General features: G+C 36.6%; 1 protein-coding gene across 2 annotated transcripts in view; it reads left to right on the plus strand.

Moving 5' to 3' along the window:
* Positions 1–22,047, plus strand: part of OXCT1 (3-oxoacid CoA-transferase 1) — a 174,545-nt gene that overhangs the window by 69,031 nt on the left and 83,467 nt on the right. For both annotated transcript variants that reach the window (XR_013486150.1, XM_020996361.2), the window contains exons 8-10: positions 12,782–12,889; positions 15,402–15,513; positions 21,180–21,274. Coding sequence is in view for 1 of the 2 variants with exons in the window: in XM_020996361.2 (XP_020852020.1) it covers positions 12,782–12,889; positions 15,402–15,513; positions 21,180–21,274 (315 nt within the window). In the remaining variant the exon portion in view is untranslated. The remainder of the gene's footprint in view (positions 1–12,781; positions 12,890–15,401; positions 15,514–21,179; positions 21,275–22,047) is intronic.

Here is a 22,047-nt window from a genome sequence, read left to right on the forward strand (position 1 = left end):
ATTTATTTTTATGGTTAGATTTATGTAGTTGTGATAGAACAAAGTTAAGGTCCCCTACAGTAGTACAGTTTTACTGTCTATTTCCTCCTATGATTCATTTAGCTTTAACTTTTCCTTTAAGAATTTGGATGCTATGCCATTTGGCGAATATATGTTTAGTATTGGTATTACTTCATTGTCTGTGGTGCCTTTTGGCAAGATATTGTTTTCCTGCTTATCTCTTTTAATTAGTTCTGTTAATTAGTACTTTTGCTTTTCTGAGATCATGATTGCCACTCCTGCCATTTTTACTTCAGCTGAAGCATAATAGATTCTGCTCTAGTTTTATATTTGATCTCTATGTGTGTCTCTTTGTTTCAAGTATGTTTCTTTTAAATAACATATTGTTGGATTCTGATTTTTAATACATTCTGCTATCCACTTCTGTTTTATGGTAAGTTCATTCTAGTTACATTCAGTTATGATTACTTAAATGTGCATTTCCCTCCGTTCTGTTTTCTTTTGTTTCTCTTTCTTTATTTTAAACTTATCTCTCCTCTAAAGTCTGTTTTGCTTCTGACCAAGGTCTGCTTTTATCTTCCATCCCTTTTATCATCTCATTACCTCTCATCCCCTTCCCCTCCTACTTCCCTGTTGGGTAAGATAGATATCTTTTAAAAATTGAGTGTGTATGTATATTTTCCCTTTTTTGAAGCAATTCAGATGTGAGTGAAGTTTAAGTTTTGCCTAACCCCTATCCTTTCTTTCCCCCCTCCACTCTAAAAGCTCTTCCTTTTGTGACTCTTTTATGTAAGATAATTTTCTCCATTTTATCTCTCCTTTCCCCCACCTCCTAAGGGGTCCCTTTCTCTCCTATCCATTTTTTTTTATATCATCCCAACATAATCCACTCACTTTTACAGCCACTTTCTATGTAGAATCCTTCTAACTGCCCTAATAATGATAAAGTTCTTAGAAGACACATATATCATATGCCTATCTAGAAAGGTAAACATTTTAACCTTATGGAGTCCCTTAGGATTTCTCTTTCATGTTTACCTTTTTATGTTTCTCTGGAGTCTTATATTTAAAACTCAGATTTTTCTATTCAGCGCTGGTCTTTTCATCAAGAATGCTTGGAACTCCTTTATTTCATTAAATATAAATATTTAATTTTTTTCCTTTAAGGATTATGCTCAGTTTTGCTAGGTTGGTTATTCTTGGTTGCCTTCTAGCATATCATATTCCAAGCTCTCTCTTTCCTTAATGTGGTAGATACTAAATCCTGCATGGTCCTGACTATGCCTCCATGATATTTGAATGCTTTCTTTTTGGCTACTCTTTGACCTGGGACCTCTGGAATTTGGCTGTAATATTCTTGGGAGTTCTGACTTTCAGGTGGTAATCATTGGATTCTTTCAATTTCTATTTTCACTTCTGATTCTAGGCTATTGGGGCAGTTTTCCTTGATAATTTCTTGAAATACGATATCTAGGCCCTTTCTTTGATCAGAGATTTCAGGTAATCCAATAATTCTTAAATCATTTCTCCTCAATCTATTTTCTAGGTCAGTTGTTTTTTTAGATGAGACCACATTTTCTTCTGTTTCTTTTCATTCTTTTGACTTTGTTTTTATTATTTCTTGATGTCTCATGGAGGGTCATCAGCTTCCTCTTGCCCAATTGTGGTTTTTAAGGAATTGTTTTCTTCAGCAGTCTTTTGTATCTCCTTTATCCATTTGGCCAATTCTGCTTTCCAAGCAGTTATTTTCATCAGTGAAGTTTTGTACTTCTTTTTTCATTTGGCTAATTCTGTTTTTCAAATGTATCTTCATTATTTTTTGTGCCTCTTTTACAGAGCTGTTAATTGTCTTTTCATATTTTTTTTCTTTGCTTTCATTTCTTTGTCTAATTTTTCTTTAACAACTCTGATTCTGAAATTAATTGTTTAGCTCTTCCAGGAATTCTTGTTGGGATTGTGTCCAGTTCACTTTTTTCCCTTTGAGGCTTTGCTTGTAGCTATTTTGACTTCTTTGCCTTTTTCCGGGTTTGTGTCTTGATCTTCCTTGTCACCATAGAAGCTTTTATGGTAAGGTTATTTTTGTTTGGTTTGGTGGTTGTTTTTGTTGTTATTTGCTCATTTTTTCCATGCTACTTTTTGATTTTGAACTTTATGTTAAAGTTGGGCCCTGTTCCTGGTTGGGGGTGAGGGGTGGGCAATGTCTCAAGCTTCAGGTTTTTTCACACTGCTGTTTTCAGAGCTAGTTCAAGTTTTCAGTGCTTCCAAATTGATGTGATCTGAGAAGTCTGGTTACTGCTCTTGTCTGCAGGAAGGGTACCTGATGCCTTGAGACCCGGAGTAATACTGCTCCTCAGAGTTTTCACTCCTTCACCCTTGACTGAAAGTGCTCCTCTCAGTCCTTGAACTGTGAACCTGAAGTGGGCATAGGCAATGGAGTTGCCAAACAGTGTCAGGAGTTGCCAAACAGTGGCTGATCCTTCATGGAATGCTAACAACAGGGGTCTCTTTTAATCTCTTTCTGAAGTGTTGCTGGGTCCCCTTACTGTGTATGTGTCGAGAGCTTCTGTTGCTTCTGTCATACCTCCTGGTCCACCACTGGTGTTTCATCCACATGGGCTCCAGGCCAGCCTCTACCTCTAGGTCTCACAGATCTTTCTTTCTGACTCCCTAAGTTGTCTTGAGCTGAAAGAATGTCTCCCTCTGACCTTGCCACTCCATAATTTGATTTGAAGTGTTATTTTAAAGTCCTTTGGAGGCAAATATTGGGAGAGGTTAGTTGAGTGCTTCCTCTACTCCAGCATCTAGTCTCCGTTCCCAAAAGTTTCCCAAAATTCTAAACTTATTTTTTTGAAAAAAAAGAATCAATAAGAATTTAAGTGCTTACTTTACAAACTCAGATAAAAATGGGGGCTACTAAACTATACGTAAGGATTTCTGCTGTGCAAATGGATGTAGACACATTGACATTATCTGTGTTCTGTTATATTTTTATTTATTTTGTTGAAGATTTCCCAATAACATTTTGATCTGATTAGCACGAAGGAGAGTTGCAGGGTTTTGAGTTTGAAGCCTCTGCTTAATAGGATTGGCACTGTGCCTTGAGATGGGAAGATAAGAAGCCAGAAATAGTTCCTGCCCTCAAGGCGTTTACATTCTAATGGCCTTCAGACCCTCTACCAAAATAAACTTGATATACTCCCAATGTGCAATGTCTCTTCAACAGCTGAGTTGATGGGCATGGAAAGAACTGAACAAAAACATCCCATATTTACAGTTTTGCTGTAAATGAAACAAAAGTTGCAACTAAATGGGAAGATGACCACCAACATGTTCTTTTCAGAGGGGTGAATAAAGGAATTATTGGAGGTGGCTTCGTTTTGTTTCTAAAAACAAGAAAAGTCTTTTCTTAGGGCTCTTACTTTACTTGGAGTCAGGGAGATCCATGGGGAAAGTCACTTAACTTCTCTCTGCTCCAGTTTCCTCTCTAAAATGCAGAATAATAATACCTATGGGAACTACCTTTCTGGAGTGCAGTGGGCTCAAATGAGAATATTCATAAAGTGAGATGTAAAGTGTAAAGTGCTAAGTAGTGTCAGCTAATCATTGTTATCATCCGGTCTTAATAGTCCTCATGAGAAACATAAGCAAACAAACCACCATGAAGATAATTGCAGTTTGTATGTCAGCATCTATTTTGGTAAGATCCTATCCTCCCTGTCTGCTTTAATAATTCAGTCTCTTTTTATCTACTGGATCCTACTCTGAGGGCTTCATACATGCTCTGGTCTCTCCTGTCTTTGAAAAAAAAAATCTTCCTGTGACCCTATAATCCCCCTCACACTGTTGCTGTATATCTCTCCTTTCTTTCATTACCAAAGTCGTAGAAAAAGCTATTTATACTCCTTGCCTCAGCTTTCTACAAGAAGTCTTCTCCAATTTATCCTGTGTATTTCCTATTTACACATAGTTGTTTGCATATTGTCTCCCTTATTAGACTGTTTGAGCTCCTTGTGAGCAGGGGTGTTTTTTCTTCTTTGTGTTTCAAGCTCTTAGCATAGTGGTTGACACATAGTAGGTGCTTAGTAAATACTTGTTCACTGGATGATGATACTTCCTCACATTTGATTACCCAAAGGCCTTTTCTCATTCTTCATTTTCTTTTTAAAAACTAAATTGTAGCCCCACTTTTGCATGGATATATAACCCAAGGCTCTGCCCTGGGCCCTCTTCCCCTCTGTCTTTATTCTCTATTGTTTGATTATTTCATCAACTCCCATGTATTCAGATGCCATTTTTATGCGGATTACTTCCAGATCTATATATCCAGCCATCATCTTTCTCTTAAGACCAAGAACTAGATCACTAACTCCCTGTTAGATGTTCTCTTGGAAATCCCTCAGGTAACTCAAATTTAACACCGCCAGAATGCAGTCCATTATGTCTCTCCCTGAAACCCATCCATCTTATCATCTATCATTCTGTCATTCTATCCAGGGCCCAACCATCCTTCCTGGCATTCAGGTTTGCAATTGCGGAGTTCTTCACTTTTCACCTTCCTTCTCTTTCCTCTCCCATATCCAGTCTATTGTCAGCTCCTGTTCATCCTCTTTCCCTTTCTCTATACTCACTCCGAGACTTATTACCTTTATCCTGCTTTCAGCATCTCTGTCCTGAGCTCCTTCTGTAGATCCTTCTATAGAGTACCCTTTATAATTGGTCTTCCTGCCTCTAGTTTCTCCCTCTTTGGAATCCACCATAGGTGCCAAAAGGACATTTTTACAGCGCAAGGCTGACTATATGACTTCCTGTTTTAGAAGCACAGGGGCTTCCTGTTGCCTCTAGGATAAAATACAAACTCTTCTGGCATTTAAAGTTTTCCACAGGCTGGTTCCAACCTGTCTTTATAAATTGATTTCACATTGCTGCCCTGACGAACTCTTAATTTCAGCTCAACCAGCCTATCCACTATTCCATATATACATTGTACTTTTGCATCCATGTCTTTGGACTATCCCCCCCCCCCCGCCAAAGAAAAATAATTAGATAAATCTCTCTCTCTTCACTTTGGAATCCTTAGCTTCTTCAAGGCACAGTTTAGGTGTTCTTTTCCTGCAGAGTCCTTTCCTATTCCTCCCATGTATTAATAACTCTTTTCCCTTTTGCATTGACTTTGAATTTATTTTGTTTTGCCTTATCTGTGTACTTTTTAAAATTTTCCATCAGTGTAATGTCAGCACTTTGAGGGCAGGAACCCACTATGTGTCATAGGGGAACTGGAACCCAGATCTTTCTGACTCCAAGGCCAGCTTCTTAGGCACTATTCCATGGGAGGTGGGGAGGGGTGGGGTTTGGCACTGGAACAGGACTTTAGAGAATATATATTTGTGCACAAACATACCTTCACCAATGGCATTCAACAAGGTCAAAGAAGATGTCCTATATAAGCCCTGACTCTATTCTGCCTTCCCTCCTTCATATTAACGGCTAACAAGGTCTCCCAAGTTTTCAGATGGGATTGGTCTGAGTGCATTGAGCATCAGAATACTACAAAGATCCTTTAGTGAAATCTACAGTAATGAGAAAAAGATTGGTCTAATCCAGGTAGTGAGTATTGGATATCTCTCATTAAATGGTTTGTTTAATTACCAGCTGCCTGCTTTTATCCTCGGGGCCTGGTGGTTATATCAAAACAGTATTTGTGAAGATGACTATCTTCATATACATATTCTTAATATATGTTTTTGTTGACAACCCATTGTTAACCTAACCCAAAAGAAAAACCTATTTTGATAAGTTTAAATCACGAACAACAGTTAGGGCAACTTACAGGACTAGTAGAAAATGTTGAATTTGGAGACATAGGATCTTGTTGGCTAAATCACAACTTCCCAGTAATTCACATTCCTCATTTGTAAAGGGAGAGGGTTGGCCTAGATGAATAGTGCCAAACGTCAATAGAAACAGGAGTCTTTGAATTCTATGTAAGGATCCTTGTGGACTGCATATTTACTTAGTTGTAAAATATAATGTTATCTGTGTTCCATTATATTTTTATTTATTGTGTTAAGTATTTCCCAAATTGTAATCTGATTCCCGTGCACTAGGGAGTATTGCCAATGTATGTCTGATACCTCTGGCCTAGATGACCTTTAAGGTTTTGTTCAACTTAAATCTGTTTCCTATAAATTTATGATTTTAATTCTGTTCTATCTTTGAGGCAAACAGACTTTTTTTTCAGGAGCCAAAGGTCTAGTAATCATAGAATAGGAAGGAAGATAGGCAACGAGCATTTATTAAATGCCTACTACCTGCCAGGCACTGTGTTAAGTGCTTCACAAATATTTCATTTAATGATAGACTCCTGATTCCTTCTCTTCCTTACTTCCTTCCCTCCCTCCCTCCCTCCTTCCTTCCTGCCTCCCTTTCTTCTTCCCTTCATCCTTCCCAGACTTGTGATTTCATCAGTGTAAGGCTCACTAGGTGAAGATGCGATCAAGCGCTTTCTCTTCAACTTTGAATATATTATTTTGGTGGCAGAGAATGCAGTCTAAAGGGGAATACTCATTAATGGAGGAATGGATAAACAAATCTTGATATATAAGTATAATGGAATACTATTGTAAGAAGTTACAAAAAAAGGATCGTTTCAGAGAAATTTGGGAAAGCTATGAATTGATGAACAGTGAAGTAAGCAAAACCTGAAGAACAATTTGCATAATAACGCTAAAGACAAAACAGCTTTGGAAGACCTAAGAAATCTGATCAGTGCAATGACCAACCATGAATTCAGAGGCCTGATGATAATGCGTGTTCCTTCCCCATGTTTTGACAGAGAGATGATGGTTACAAGACACTTGATTACTTGACTACACATATTTGTTACAAGTGTTAAGCTTTTCTTTTTCTTCTCCTTATTTTCATTTTTTTATGGGGGGAGGAAAAGAAATGCTTATTAATTGGGGAAAAACCCTGCATTTTTTGCTGATAATAATTATCATCAGACGTGTGTCTGTATTTCATACAGAATTCTATTTTTGTAGTTATTATTTGATATCTCACCCAGGTTTCTAGTTTCATCATTGCCTCTGCTAATCTTGGGGCACTTTCATGTTCTTGTTTATTGTTCTGTGTATATGTCTGCATTTAGCAAAGAAAAAAATAGCTTAATCTTTTGAAGAAGGTTAGGATGATTCTGAAAAAATAGTACATCACTTTTTCGTTCCACAGCATCCCCCATTTTGTATCAGTCATACAGAATTTGCCAAGCGTGCAGCATTTTTCATTAATGACCTTCAAGGGTTAGCCCCTTCTTTAATTACAGTGGATGGTGCTGACTCCAAAACAGCAACAAAAAAAGGAAGAAAATTATTGCCATGTAGCTGCCCTCTTTCCTTGGAAAATCAAGAATATAAACAAGTATTTGTCAAATGAAAGTGAAAATGGTGTAACCCAGGAAGGAACATAATTTTTATCCTTCTCAGAAGGTTAAATTAAAACTTTTCAGCATCATAAAAAGGGCTAGGGAGGAGGAACAATAAAGGATCATTTAAAATGAAGTTCAAATCAATAGCAGTTAACATTTCCTAGCCGCCATTTTCCCGTTAATGAGCAAAGACATGCACTAATTAGAGAAGTCTCAAGTGTCTAGGTTTCTGGATAGTAGCAGATGGTGCTAGAGAAGAACTATACATAGTACCAGTGAAAAGTCTCTGTTCTTCTCAGCTACCTTTGCTCTCTGTCTGGGTTTGGAATGCAATACCACAGCAGCTGCTGCAGCCTTCATTTTGATACCTTTTCCTCCTCTATCTATTATCCCAAGTGGGTATTTGTCTCAGCCTAATGATCTTGTCATTTGCAGAGGGGAAAAGACCTTGTCCTTTTTCTCTGGGGAGCTCATATTTACTGCTTTTTTTTTTTCTTTTACATTTTCATTACCTCATGGATTTAACTCCATGTTATTTTCTATACCATAGCTATATTCCCGCCCCGCCCCCCCCCAGCATTTATTCCATCAATAGCATTGACTATCTGTTCTTTCACAGTATCTTAAAATTTAGGGTGTTAAATTCTTCTGTCCGTTCAGTTTTCAGCACCAATATATTTCTGCCTCTTCAGTTTTCAAGTTTTTTTTTTCACAGATTGTCTGAAAACATATGTTTTCTTTTTGGTTTGGCCTCCAACTATATTTTCCCCATGCTGTTAACTTTAGTGACTAATCCTAAGAAAACTTTGATTTCACATAGGAATTTTGCAATAAAGTTGAATGTTGATATTATTTGAGAGAGATAAGTTATAATTATGACAGCTAATATACATGTAATTTCTTTGCCCTGAAAGTCCTTTTCATGTTGTTTTTATCAATTGCAGTTGTGATTCTTAAGATTATTATTATTATTATTATTTTTTGTTTATTTTTTAAAAACTTTCTAAAAAAGCACATTCTTTAGTTCCATTTGTTTTGGAATATACTGTCTTTCCCCTTTGTAATAAAGCATTGTCTGGATTTGGTGACTATTGGTGTTTATTTGGTGAAGCAATGGAGGAAATCAGTGGGGGAGCTAACAGCAACAGAAAGGATTTAGGCTTCTTTGATAAATAAACTCTTTTTATGTAGAATTGTGTAAAAGTATTTTATTATTTTTGTCAAACCAAGATGTCAGAAGTGATTGATGACTACAATATGTTAACATATTTCTCTTCCATATATATGCTAAGGGGTACCTTAGAGATCATAGAGTCTAACCCCCTTACACAAATGACAATTTCCTATAGTAAAAATTACTTTCCTACTTTCTTACATATCTGGTGAATAGTTGAGGCAGGACTGGATTCTAGATTTGATTTCTGGTCCACATCCTGCCCATTTGCGGCCATTCATTAAAATGCATTATCATTATCTTCATTGAGCACTCACTGTGTGTAAAGTACTGTACCGAAGCGGTGTGGATATAAAGAAAAAAAATCAAATAATTCCTGCTTCCAGAGAGTTTACATTCTACTGGAATGACATAGCATGTATATAAAAAGTAAATACAAGATAATTTGAAAAGTAAGAGACTACCAGCAAGTGGAGGGGATCAGATCAGTTCTCCTAGAGGCAATTTTAAATTTTAAAATTACTTTCCCTCAAGCTTATTATTATTCAGGCCATTCACTAGGAAATATTTATATTATTTTATATGTTATTTATATTATTTATATGTTTCATTTATTATTTATATATTATTACATTTTGTAATAAAGTGCCCTAAGTCAAACTGCTATTCAAAACTAGTTGGTTGTTTTGTTATGTTTTGTAGGGGTTGGATTTGGGTATATGAAGTCAGGATAAAAGAAACTGATTCGGACATGAACATAAAGAACCCCCAGGTAATAAGATGGAGTTAGTTAACATCACTTGGTCCCACTTACTAATCCAAATAACTGTTATCCTTGAAGATCAGAAGTATTAGGATAACTACCAGGCAGGGTAAATACTAAAAAGTGAAGAGACGCTTAAATTTCAAACAAGGAAGTAGGAGCTGAGTTGAGGCTTGAAAGAAGACAAATATTCCTAGAGGAAGAGATGTTAGGTATTAAAACAACAACAGCAAAACCCAAGCAAGAAAAGATGGTCATCAATTTTTTTTGTCTTCAGAACACAAAACGAGAAAGCAAATTCTCTTTTTTTTAAAAATTTCTTCTCAAAGATGACAGGACCACAGGGACATAAATTTAGAGCTGGAGGGTACCTCAAGGGTCATTGAGTCCAACCCCCTAATTTTATAGATGAGGAAACTGAGGCTCAGAAGGATTATGATTTAGCCAAGATCACAGCTAATAAATGGCAGAGCTGAGATCATTGCTATTCTTTAGGGAACAATTGGGAAATAAAAGGAATTGACATCCTGAGAGTACTGTTATCTTAGGACCTCTCTCCCCTCTCTCTCTCTCTCTCTCTCTCTCTCTCTCTCTCTCTGTCTCAGGTACTCAGTTAATTTTGGAGTAAGTGCATTTGCTGCTCTTGTAAGTTTCTTTTAAAAATAGAGAGAATCTGAGTAGGCCTGCCTCTATATATACATTCATAGCATTAAGTAACTCTCCAGTGGTATTTTCTCTTCTTCTTACTATGTACATTCTCTCTTTTTTCCTAATTTGAAAAGGAAATATACTATTTCCCCTTTTATTATGTTTCACCAGGTAAACTCTTTTAATTTGCAGCAGGAATCTCTCTGAAGCCTTGGATAGGGCGAGTGAAGGCATAACTTTACCTGCTATCTATTGCAAATAAAAAAGATGAATATATAAAGAGGTTTAACACTTTTTTTAACTTCACCCTTGAAGAAGAGGGGTAAATATGACTGGGATAGGCTGTTCCTAGGAGTGTTTACCTGGGACGTTTTACTAAAGTGATTGCCTGCTTCCTTGTTTTATTTCAGCAGTAAAACATCTCTTGAGGGTGGAGAAATGTGTGAGTGAATAGGATGTTTCAGTTTTTTAATAGTTTGTGGATGGTTGTGGTACTGTTTCTAAAATGATTACCTGTGGAAGAATAATCTGGAGAATTCACTTTAGGAGAGTGGGAGGTTCAATTAAATGTAACTCTCCTTTGCACAAACCAATTCAGTATTATTATTGTTGTTGTTGTTGTTGTTATTCTGCTGTATCATTGTTGCTAGTAAAGGCCTTCTTCTAGTTTGGTATTTAAACTTCTTACTTTTCAGTATTTACCCTGCCTAGTAGTTATCCTTACACTTACAATCTTCATGGATAACAGTTCTTGGGATTTTAGTAAATGAGGCTGATTATATTTCTGGGATGATGTTAACTGACTTCCTTTTTATTTTGTTACTTGGTGTCCTTTGTATTCACGTCCAAAACAATTTCTTTTGTACTGGCTCCATCCCCTGCTTCATCACCCCAAAACAAATAACTGGTTTTAAAATAGTAGTTTAATTTAGAGAACTTTCTGTTCTTACGAAATGTCTTTTCATTCAAGTGAGTGGCCTGAATAATAACCTTGGGGTGGGGAGTAATTTAAAATTTTCAATTATAAGTGAAAAGCAGAGACCTGCAACTTTAATTAAAGAAAAAAACTGTAATTGTCTAGACTGGAGTTAATATTGATTTTTGTCATTTATATGATAAAATTTGCCCGTTAATTTTAGAAGTCTGGGTGTGAAGAATTGCATTTTGCACATTTGAGTTGTCATGGTTCAGATCATACAATTTAATGCACAGCTATGCTGCTAGAATATTTTTCTTTGACAATATTGTTACCCTAATCCATGTATGTATTTTTATTAAATTTCATTATTTTTCAGTTAACAAGTATTTATTTCCTTTCCCTCTTATTTCACCTTCTACTGGAAAAAAAAAAGAGCCCCAAATCCTTGTAACAAAAATTCATAGCCAGGAATAAAAATTCCCACATTGGCCATTTTCAGAAATCTGTGAATCCTTTTGCGTATTTAGTCCATCACTTCTTTGTCAGGAGGTGAGTCTCATTCTTCAACATTGGTTCCCTGGAATCAAGGTTGTTTATTGCATTGTTTAGAGTTCTTAAATCTTTCACAGTTACTCCTTTTTACAGTGTTGTTGCTATTGTATAAATATTTTCCTGATTCTGTTCTCACTCTTCTTCAGTTTATGCTAGTCTTACCAGGTTTCTTTGAAACCGTTCCATCGTTTCTTATGGCACATATGGTACAATAGTATTTTATTACATTCATATACCATAATTTGTTCAAACATTCCCTAACTGATGGATACCACCTTAGTATCAGTTCCTTTTTACTACCAATGATTACTAATTATTACTAATAATAGTAACATTTATGTAATACTTATTGTGAGCTAGGCAATGGGGTAAGCACTTTACGATTATCTCATTTGATCCTAACAATAGCCATTCACAGTGGGTATTCTTATTATCCCCATTTTATAGATGAGGAAACTGAGGCAGAGGTTAAGTGACTTACCCAGGGTCACACAGCTAGTAAATGTCTTAAGGCTGGATTTGAACGGAGGTCTTTGTGAATCCATGGCCAGCACTTCATCAGCTATGTCACGTAGATGTATCCCAAAAGAGCAGCTATAAATATTTTTGTATATCTGGATCCTTTTTCCTCTTTCTTTGATCTCTTTTGAGTATAAGCCCAGTAGAGGTATTGCTGGGTCAAAGGGTATACAGAGTTTAATGACTTTTTGGGCATATTCTCAAATTGTTTTCCATAATGGATGGATCACAGTTCCATCAACAAACACGTAAATGCATGTTAACAGTTAATTTATAGACGCAGTGGGTAGCCAACAGTCTATGCAACAGTCTAAGAGTCAAAAGTACTGTGTTCAAGACCTGGTTCTAACACTTAAGTAACTATTATCCTGGGCTAGTCATTTAATTGTTCAGCTCCAGTTTGGAAAAACTTCCTCTGAAGTCCCTCCCAGTTCTTAGTTTCTGTGACCTCTGATCCTTGTTTTTTTCATGTAAATGTAAAACAGGGGCACTGATACTTTCCCTACATATCTTACACAGTTGTTATGGAGAAAGCATTTTGTAAACTATGTACATTGTAGTCAACTGCTGTTTGTTATTCTTCCATTTGGGGGATCCAGAAAGTTGGTACGCCATCTCTTTCTTTTGTTAGGCATTTTGTATATTTAAATACACACACATTATCAACTTTGGTAGAGACCAGTTGTATGTTTTAAAAATAATCCTCTATATAATATAATATGTAAATAATAATAATCTATAAATAATCCCATTACCTGATGATTACTTTCTCTTTCTGCCTAGGTTGAAGAAATTGTTGATATTGGATCATTTGCTCCAGAAGATATTCATATTCCCAAGATTTATGTTCATCGCCTTATAAAGGGAAAAACATATGAAAAAAGAATTGAGGTAATTAACTCAACATATTTGTCTTGCCCAGGTGGTTACAGGTATTGAGAGAGAGAGGTGGCCAGTATGCCTTGTGTTGGAGGACTTGGCTTCCATACTCCCGTCCTATGGAGTTTGTTGAGGTTATACTCCTAAGGTCTAAGAATTAGGATTCTCCACATGTCTTAGAGCTGTCTCATCACATACCTCTAGAATAGTGGTTCTCAAAAATTGCATGTGTGTTGGGGGGAGGACCTCTTTGGAGGATCTCTTCTAAGAATAATACATTGAAAATAATAAAATAAAATACGAAGGATTGCAAAGGAAACCAATCATGTTGAAATATGATTATCAAAAAATATTTTAAAAACTCTATTTTTAAAGTATATTTTTAAAAATAAACATTTTAAGACCTCATATTAAGGATCCCTGCATAAGAGAGAACAGTTCTGCAATAAGAATTCACTGATCTTGTAGCTTTTCTTTAATGGATTTGTGAAGCTAGGTACCTAAAAACAAGTTGCATTGATATAGTGCTTATGATATACTCTCCGTACAACAGCCTTGTAAAGTAGGTAAGCCATTGTGAGATCCTGGGGCCTTCAGTGCCTGTTTACTAGCATTGGGGGAATTTATAAAGAATGGTACAGGTTCAATGGTTCTTATGTAAGGGAAGGATAGCTTTACGTTTGGTAGTTCTGTGCGGCTGTCTCCTGACTACCTACAGACCAGGACATCTATTCCCCTCTTTTCTCACTCCCCACTTTTCCACTAGAAGTCAGTTACCTTTGCATGGCAGCAAAGAGGAATTCATCTCTGTTCATTAGCAGCTCTGTGTGTATGTGTGTGTGTCCATTCATCTATCTGTCTATTTCTCCAAGTCTCTGATGAGCATCTCAAACTACCTAATCTGCCACATTTTTATTGGATTGTTTATATGTATGGCTATGATTATTGGATGTATGGTTTTTTCAGTTTTCTTCTTTTTAAAAATAATTTCTCCTAGTTCATGATGACCATCCCAAACTAGGAAAATCCTGTGCTTGGCAAGGACTAGGTGAGATGGAAAAGCAGCTTGAAAGCAAGCACAGCTGTCAGGCTTCATATTGGGGCATGATTCATTAGGGCAGCAGAGGGTCAGGGAACCAGAGAGAGGCTACAGGAAAGGTACAGGCAGAAATGCAGTTTAAAATATAAGATGAAAAATAATCCAGGACTAGAGGAAAAGGATAGGACAATAGCAGTTACAGGCACAGAAAGAAGTTTTCCCAACAGACTATAAAAGCCATGAGGATAGGGACTAATTTCATTTTTGCATACCTAGCATCTAGCATAGTGCCTTCTACATGATGGACACTTATTTAAGAGTTAATGGGTTTGCATTTTGTGCCACTTTCTGTTGTTGGTTTTTTTTTAATGGTTCTCATGGGGCAGGAGCCAATTCCCGTGGAAGTGGTTTGAGCCCTGTTTATGGGGCGTACAGGAACATAGGCTCAACATCAGCTCTTGATGAGCAAATCCTGACTGCCCTAGGGATAGGGACAGCCAAAGTGACCTCATTTCTAGTTATGCTATTTAATCCCCTCAGAATCTAAGAAAGAATCATATCAGACATGTTTAAAGAGTAGCTGTAATGGTAGTCAGTGTGATAAAATCAAAGGGAAATACTTTCTAAGGAGGGCAGTGAAAATATCTTCCTTTTCTGTATGCATTTATTTTGTTTGATCAAAATACCGCCAATTTAACTAATAGTTTTTTTCAAAGCATATTTCCTCTGCCATTTCTGCATGAATCTTTTGGTAACCACTCTATCCCCTTTGAAATTGTGTTGAATTTTATATATCTTTGTGTATATGCTGTGTGTTCCAGTAGAAAGCTCCTTGCACATAGGTCCTACTTCATTTTTGTCCTTTTTTTTTTTTTTTGGCTAGGCAGTGGGGTTAAGTGACTTGCCCTGGGTCACATAGCTAGTGAATGTCAAATGTCTGAGGTCACATTCGAACTCAGGTCCTCCTGACTCCAGGGCCGATGCTCTGTCCACTGCGCCACCTAGCGGCCCCTATTTTTGTCCTTTTATTCCCTCCTTAGTGCAGTGCCTTGTACATGTTCGGTCTTTTTTCAGTCTTGTCTGACTCTTCATGACCCCATTTGAGTTTTTCTTGACAGAGATATGAGAGTGGTTTGTCATTTCCTTTTCCAGATCATTTTATAGCTGAGGAACTGAGGCAAGCAGGGTTAAGTGATTTGCCCAGAGTCACACAGTTAGTAAGTATCTGAGGCTGGATTTGAATTCAGGAAAATCAGTCTTTCTGACTGCAGGCCTGGCACTCTGTCCACTGGGCCTTGCCCATAATGGGCATTAATGCATTTGAATTGAATTGAATTTAAGGTTATTTGGAGGTTACAGTGTCAACTCTTAATTCAGAGGTTATAGTGTCATCCTTTTTCATTCATTAAAACTTTATCTTTTATCAATGATACAATGCAAGACAGTAATAATGACGTGAAGTTTAATTTCTGCTTCTTTTTAAAGCGTCTGATAATTCGAAAGAAGGATGATGGGAAAGCCAAATTCAAGTCTGATGATAACGTAAGAGAAAGGATCATCAAACGAGCAGCCCTCGAGTTTGAGGACGGCATGTATGGTATCCTTTAGTTGTTGGGAATTATATCACAACAAAGTAGCACTCGATTTGATTGCTCCTTGTGAACAGAGAGAAGTATTTTAATGTGTTGGCTCAGGGTTTCACCAGTATGCTCCATACCTTCAGCGCCCCTATTCTGTATATATTTGTATTTTAGATACTTCTTGGATACCTCAAATTATCATTTTTTTTTCTTTCCAGGTAGAGAAACTCTTTCTGCTCCCCACTTCACAGTCCCTCCCCTCTATGACTTTTATCCTGTTTTTTTTCACAGCCCCAGCTCTCGGTGAGAGAACAGAGCCTTCTCTCTTCATCCATGTACTAGGTAGGAGTAAATCTCTAATTCTCCTCTCTCTCATATCCACTCTCCCCATTTATACATTTTCCCATGGTGTTATCCCTCTGACAAAAAGTATTGATACACTTAGAGGGGATCATGGGATCTGATCTGTGGGAAATTAGTTCAACTCTTCTGCTTTCCTTTCTCTGGAGTTTTATAATTTCCTTTTAACATAGCCCTTTGGTCTTTTTCATCCCTTGGTGATCCTTCTTTGTTCTTTCTTTTACTCCTCAAATTTCTCTTTTTTAGAAACATGAGGAAATTGATTTAATTGGTTAGTTTTTTCTTGATAATTGTACTTATTTGTATTTTTGTTCACTTCTGGTTTTTCAGGACAAGAATGCCTCAGATACTTTTCTTTTGGAAAAGACTCATATTTCTAAATTGTTGATTAGGCTCAGTTTTACAGTATATGTTACTTTGTGTCACGGCTTGAATGCCGTTTTTTATGTTCTCATTCTTTTGTTTGATTGGTTCTTCATGAGTGATGAATAGTATTGGGTTATGTAAATTGTCCTTCCTTCAGAGTGGAAGGTCATTCTCCTGCCTACTTGCAGATGTCTTATTTATTGTTGGAATTGGGAATTTTAACAACCACATACCTTGTAGCTTCAGTTACAAGATTTTTCTCCTGTAGTGATCTGTGGATTCAGTCATGCCTTTGACACATTAGCTGTGTAACCACAGGATAGTCATTTAACTTCTCAGTGCTCAAGGCAGTTCTCTAAGACTGAAATATTACAGAAGTGAGATATCTCTATCAGTGAAATCACAGTTCTCAATGAAAGAAAAAACTCAAAAGTCAAATGAAAATCAACACCACACATTTCTATAATTCTTTAAGATCTTCAGAGTAACTTCTGTTTTTTCTTTTGTTTGTCTTTTTTAAAAATTATTTATTTATTTTTGGTTTTCAACATTGACTTCTATAAGATTGAGTTCTAAATTTTTTCCCCCTTTCTCTCTTCCGTCCTCCCCAAGATGGTGTGCAATCTGATATTGGCTGTACATGTAGAATCATATTAAACACATATCCACATTAGTCATGTTGTGAAGAATTGGAATCAAAGGGAAAAACCATGAGTAAGAAGAAACCGAAAAAAAGAAAATAAATAAAAGAGAAAATAGTATGCTTCAACCTGCATTCAGACTCCATAGTTCTTTCTCTGGATGTGGATAGCCCCCTCCTAGTTCTGGGTCTATCTTCCTGTGAAACTGAAGGTCTGGGAAGTGACTTAACTTAAGTCACTTAACTAAGAGCAGTTATAGGCAGAATTTCAGATCTGGGTCACCTGAGACTGGCAGTCTAGCTATGGCTGCTACAACCTTTCTCAATTAAATAGCAGGTATTTATTTATATTCTAGTCACTGCTTTAGACCCTGGGGATATGAAGACAAAACAAAAAAGTCTCCATCTTCAAGGAGCTTACAGTCTAATGGGAGAGGCAACATGCACATAGTTAAGTATATACAAAATTAATTTTAGCTGTTTTGTTTTGAGGTGGGGGAGTCAGTAGCAGGTGGGATGATGTAGAAAATTGTCATACAGGAAGCAGTGCTTGATCTGCTCTTTGAAGAAAACTAGGTTTTTAAGAGACAAAAGTGAGGAAGGAATATGTTCCAGGCATGGTGGGTAGCCAGTGCAAAAAATACAGGGGTGAGAGATGGAATGTATTTTAATTGAAGTGTATAGGATATAAATGGGACTAATGTCTAAGAAAGGTTGAGAAATAATAATAATAATAACTAGCATTTATATAGTGCTTTAAAGTTTACAAAGTGCTTTACAAATATCATTTTATTTTATGCTCACAACAACATTGGGAAACAGATGCTATTATTATCCCCATTTTGCAGATGAAGAAATGAGGCAGACAGAAATTAAGTGCCTTGCTCAAGATCACATATCTAGTGTCTGTGGTAGGATTTAAACTAAGGTTTTCCTGAGTCCCAGTCCCGTGCTTACCCCAGTATGCCACCTAGTTGTAGGTAGGTTGCAGCCAAGTTGGGAAAGGCTTTAAATGCCAAAGAGAATAATTTCTTTATTTTTAAAATGTATTCTTTTGATTTACAAATTCTCTCCCTTTAACCCCTCTTTCACCCGTTGAAAAGACAAGCATTATGATACTCATTATACAGGTGAAGTACTGCAAAATATATTTTTTATATTAGACATGTTGCAAAAGAAAAAGCAAGAAAAATAAAGTGAAAAACAATTTGCTTTAATCTGCACTCAAAATTCATCAGTTCTCTCTCAGGAGTAGATGGAATTGTCTTGGATTATTGTCTTGATCAGAGTAGCTAGGTCTTTTGTAGTTTATTATCCTTATAATATTGCTGTTACTGTGTGTGATGTTCTCTGGTTCTGCTCATTTCACTTTGTATCAGTTCATACAATTCTTCCCAGGTTTTTCTAAAAGCATCCTGCTCATAATTTCTTTTTCTTTTTTTTATTTTTAGGCAATCAGAGTTCTTTTTGATTAATATCTGCTCTTTCAAAAATTTTTATTTATTTTATTTTTAATTTATGAAATAAAACAAGCATTTTTATAACAGCAGAATTTTTAAAAAGATGATTGCACATGAAACTGCAAATCTGTTATGTACAACTTGGTATTCCTTTTAAATAGATACGGTGGGAGAGGGGGAGGGAAGGAAAAAAAAAGTTACATGAAAACTTAACTATTAAAGCTCTGAAAGTTGGCTGTTTTCTCCAACCTTTCTCTTCTCTGTTAGGAGCTGTGAACATTTGAGTTGGAGTAGTGTTTTGGGGAAGTGTCCCTTCTCCTCCCCTGTGCACATCCTCCTTTCTTCCTAAACTTCACCATCTTTAAAACTTCCTCTACCTCCAATCGGAGTCAACAATGGAGGTGGGAATTTCAAGTCAGGAGCTGAAAACTAAGCATTGTGCCTTTTCTGAAGCCCCAGCTGTTAGAATCTAAATTATTTGCCATGGATAATTGAGAACTGACTGTATAATAACCCTAATTAGCGGGGAACAATAGCAAATGAGTCCTCAGTATTCTCTGTTACCCTGCTGCCCAGGGAAGATACTCATAAGCCAGAAGATACAGACAGTCTTCCCACAATAACTAGTTTGTTTAAATACAAAATACACAGACTTTTTTTACTTCCTGGTTCTCATCACAGTGTCTGATTGACTAAATAGAGCTAAAGTACAGGACAAATAACAGAATGGAAGGAAAGTAGAGTAAGGCTCATATTTCACCCAGACATATTCCTATTACAGGTTGTATCATAAATTTTTACTGGTTTATGATGAAATTGATATGAATACTGTGATTTGCTGAGCCATTTGGAATCACTGAAAAATATTGTAGTTTTCTAAATGATATAAAATTAAGACTAATTGAGGAGGTTATATAGGAATGGGGGAAAGAGTATTGGATTTTGAGTCAGAAGACTTGGATTCAAAGGCTGGCTGTGCTGTGTGTGACTTTGAGCAAGTCACTTAACTTAAGTTTCAAGTTTCCTTATCTGTAAAATGAGGACTTTAAATAGGTAGACTTTATTAAAGAGTAAAATTAAATATCATTATTTATTAAAGATTCCTTCCAGTGCTAAATTTATGATCTTGTCATATAGCTTAGCAAAGTGGACAGGCTCATCACGTCGTAGGATTCTCAAGCCTCTAGGAGGTGATCTAGTCCGATATCTACCTTTTCAGGTAGTTTATAAGTAAGTCTCTTGTTTGTTAAAGTAGATATGATTTTCGTCCCTGCCATGAATGCATGATTCACTTATACTATGTATTCCTGTATGTGGAGCCCACTAAGCTAAAGTATTAGGGTAAAACATAGTTTAGGTAAAATTTATTCCTTCTCCTTAAGGATCTTGGACTCTTATAGGGAGATGTTGCAACATATCTAAACATAATATATAACATTACAAGGAAGATACATTTCATACATTTTTAGTTGTGTCTGACTCTTTGTGACCCCATTTGGGGTTTTCTTGGAAGAGATACTGGAGTTGTCAGGCATGTTATAGAGCAGAGATTTAAAACATTAGTCCAAATACCCTCCAGCATTCCTGTAATTGGGAAAAATATAACAAAACAAAAACACAATGGAAAATAGATGATGTTAATATATGGTTTTCTAAGTCAATGTGCAACCCTCAGGGATCCTTATTTTTAGTTTAGTGGTGCCTGTTTTTATTTGAATTTGACACTATTGTCATAGAAGGTCTCTTCTTCTTTTTTTTTTTTTTTGCTTTTTGGTGAGTCAGTTGGGGTTAAGTGACTTGCCCAGGGTCACACAGCTGGTAAGTGTTAAGTGTCTGAGGCTGGATTTGATCTCGGGTCCTCCTGACTCCAAGGCCAGAGCTGTACTCACTGTGCCACCTCGCTGCCCCATAGAAAGTCTCTTCTTCATGTGTGACTAGATACTCTCTGAGAACCCTGTCAATTTTGAGATCCTCTTGTAGGGTTTTCTCTAGAGAGGGAAAGGGGCAGCTAGGTACCACAGTGGATAGAATGCTGGGTCTGTATTCGGGAAGACTCATCTTCCAGAGTTCAAATATGGCCTCAATCACTTACTAGCTGTATGACTCTGGGCAAGTCACTTAATGCTGTTTGCCTCAGTTTCCTCATCTGTAAAATGAGCTGGAGAAGGAAATGGCAAATCACTCATCTCTGACAAGAAATGAAAATGAAGAGTCAGAGAAGACTGAAGACGACTGAATAGCAGCTACAGATGAATACTACCTTAACAGCTCTCATAGTTAGAAAGTTCTTTGAATTTTATCCCAGTTGCATTTGCTGAAACTTAAATCTTCTTTTTCCTTTAGTAATTTTGAAGATGATGCTAATGAATTAATTGTACCCACAAAATCTAAACTTAGGCACCAGAAAACTTGCTTCATTAACTTTCAATAGTCCTTGCCTAGAGAATCAAATCATCATCTTTTTCTTTGATGAGAAGTTCTAAATAGTGAAATGATTGGAAGTTTTTGTGGGTTTGTTTACAGTACTTCAGGGTAAGTATGTGGATCCCTTAATAAAACTAACAATATATCTCATGACAAAAATGACTTTCTCGCAAGGGTTGTGAAGCCACTGATCTGCTTCCTTGGGCAGCTACGTCATATTTTTGCTAGAAGGCAAGCTGCAGGTGACCTCAGTTTTTCTGTCACAAATATCACAAGATATAGTCCCCTAAGTATCCTCCATAATTTTCTAAAAATTTGCAGTTATTATGTTCCCTTATGGGAGAATGCTATTCATACTCATGCAAGTAGCAGATTCTGTGAAATAATCTCCTTTTTCTATTCCAAACTAGACCTTAACAAATTTTTTTTCCAGCTAATTTGGGTATAGGAATCCCTCTTCTGGCCAGCAACTTCATCAGTCCTGACATTACTGTTCATCTGCAGAGTGAAAATGGAGTCCTAGGCTTGGTAAGATATACAATAGCATTCCACTTCTTCGTTGTCGTTAGGAACAGGGGTTTTCAACCAAAGTCAATTTTGCAAATAACTGAAACATAGCTTGTAGATACCATTAAAAATTACGCCATTTTTGATGGATTCTTTCTAGAAAGTATTTTATCATATGCTTTTCCTCCCAATTTACACAAAGCATAACAAACATAATTTACCTTTTTCTTCATGACTGAGTCATCATAATGACCATCTACTATTTATTGTACTGTAATACAGCAGCTAGGTGGTGCTATAGTGCGTAGAGTGCTGGGCCTGAAGTAGGGAAGATTGTTGCCGAGTTCAAATGTAGCCTCAGACACATAACTGTATGATCCTAGGGAGTTCATTTAACCCTGCTTGCCTCAGTTTCCTCATCTATAAAATGAGCTGGAGAAGAAAATGGCCAACCTCTCCAGTATCTCTACCAAGAAAACCCTAAATAGAGCCAGGAAGAATGCAACACCACTGAACAACAACATAGTTGTATGTCTGCTTTTTAGCATTAATAGTAGGTGACATTTTTATAGTACCTATGTACTAGGTACTGTTTTACAGGACTGTGTGCCCCGCACTATGCTAAGTGATTTACAAGTATTATTTCAGTTGAGCCTCACAACAACCCTGGAGGGAAGTATTATTTATACCCATTTCATAGATGAGGGAACTAACATAAACAGAGGTGGAGTGACGTGTCCAGAATCACGCAGCTAGTAATTGTCTGAGGCTGAATTTGAATGCAGGCCATCTTG

This window comes from Phascolarctos cinereus, unplaced genomic scaffold (assembly GCF_003287225.1).
Source record: "Phascolarctos cinereus isolate Bilbo 61053 unplaced genomic scaffold, phaCin_HiC Scaffold_4;HRSCAF=312, whole genome shotgun sequence".
Classification (NCBI taxonomy): Eukaryota; Metazoa; Chordata; class Mammalia; order Diprotodontia; family Phascolarctidae; genus Phascolarctos; species Phascolarctos cinereus.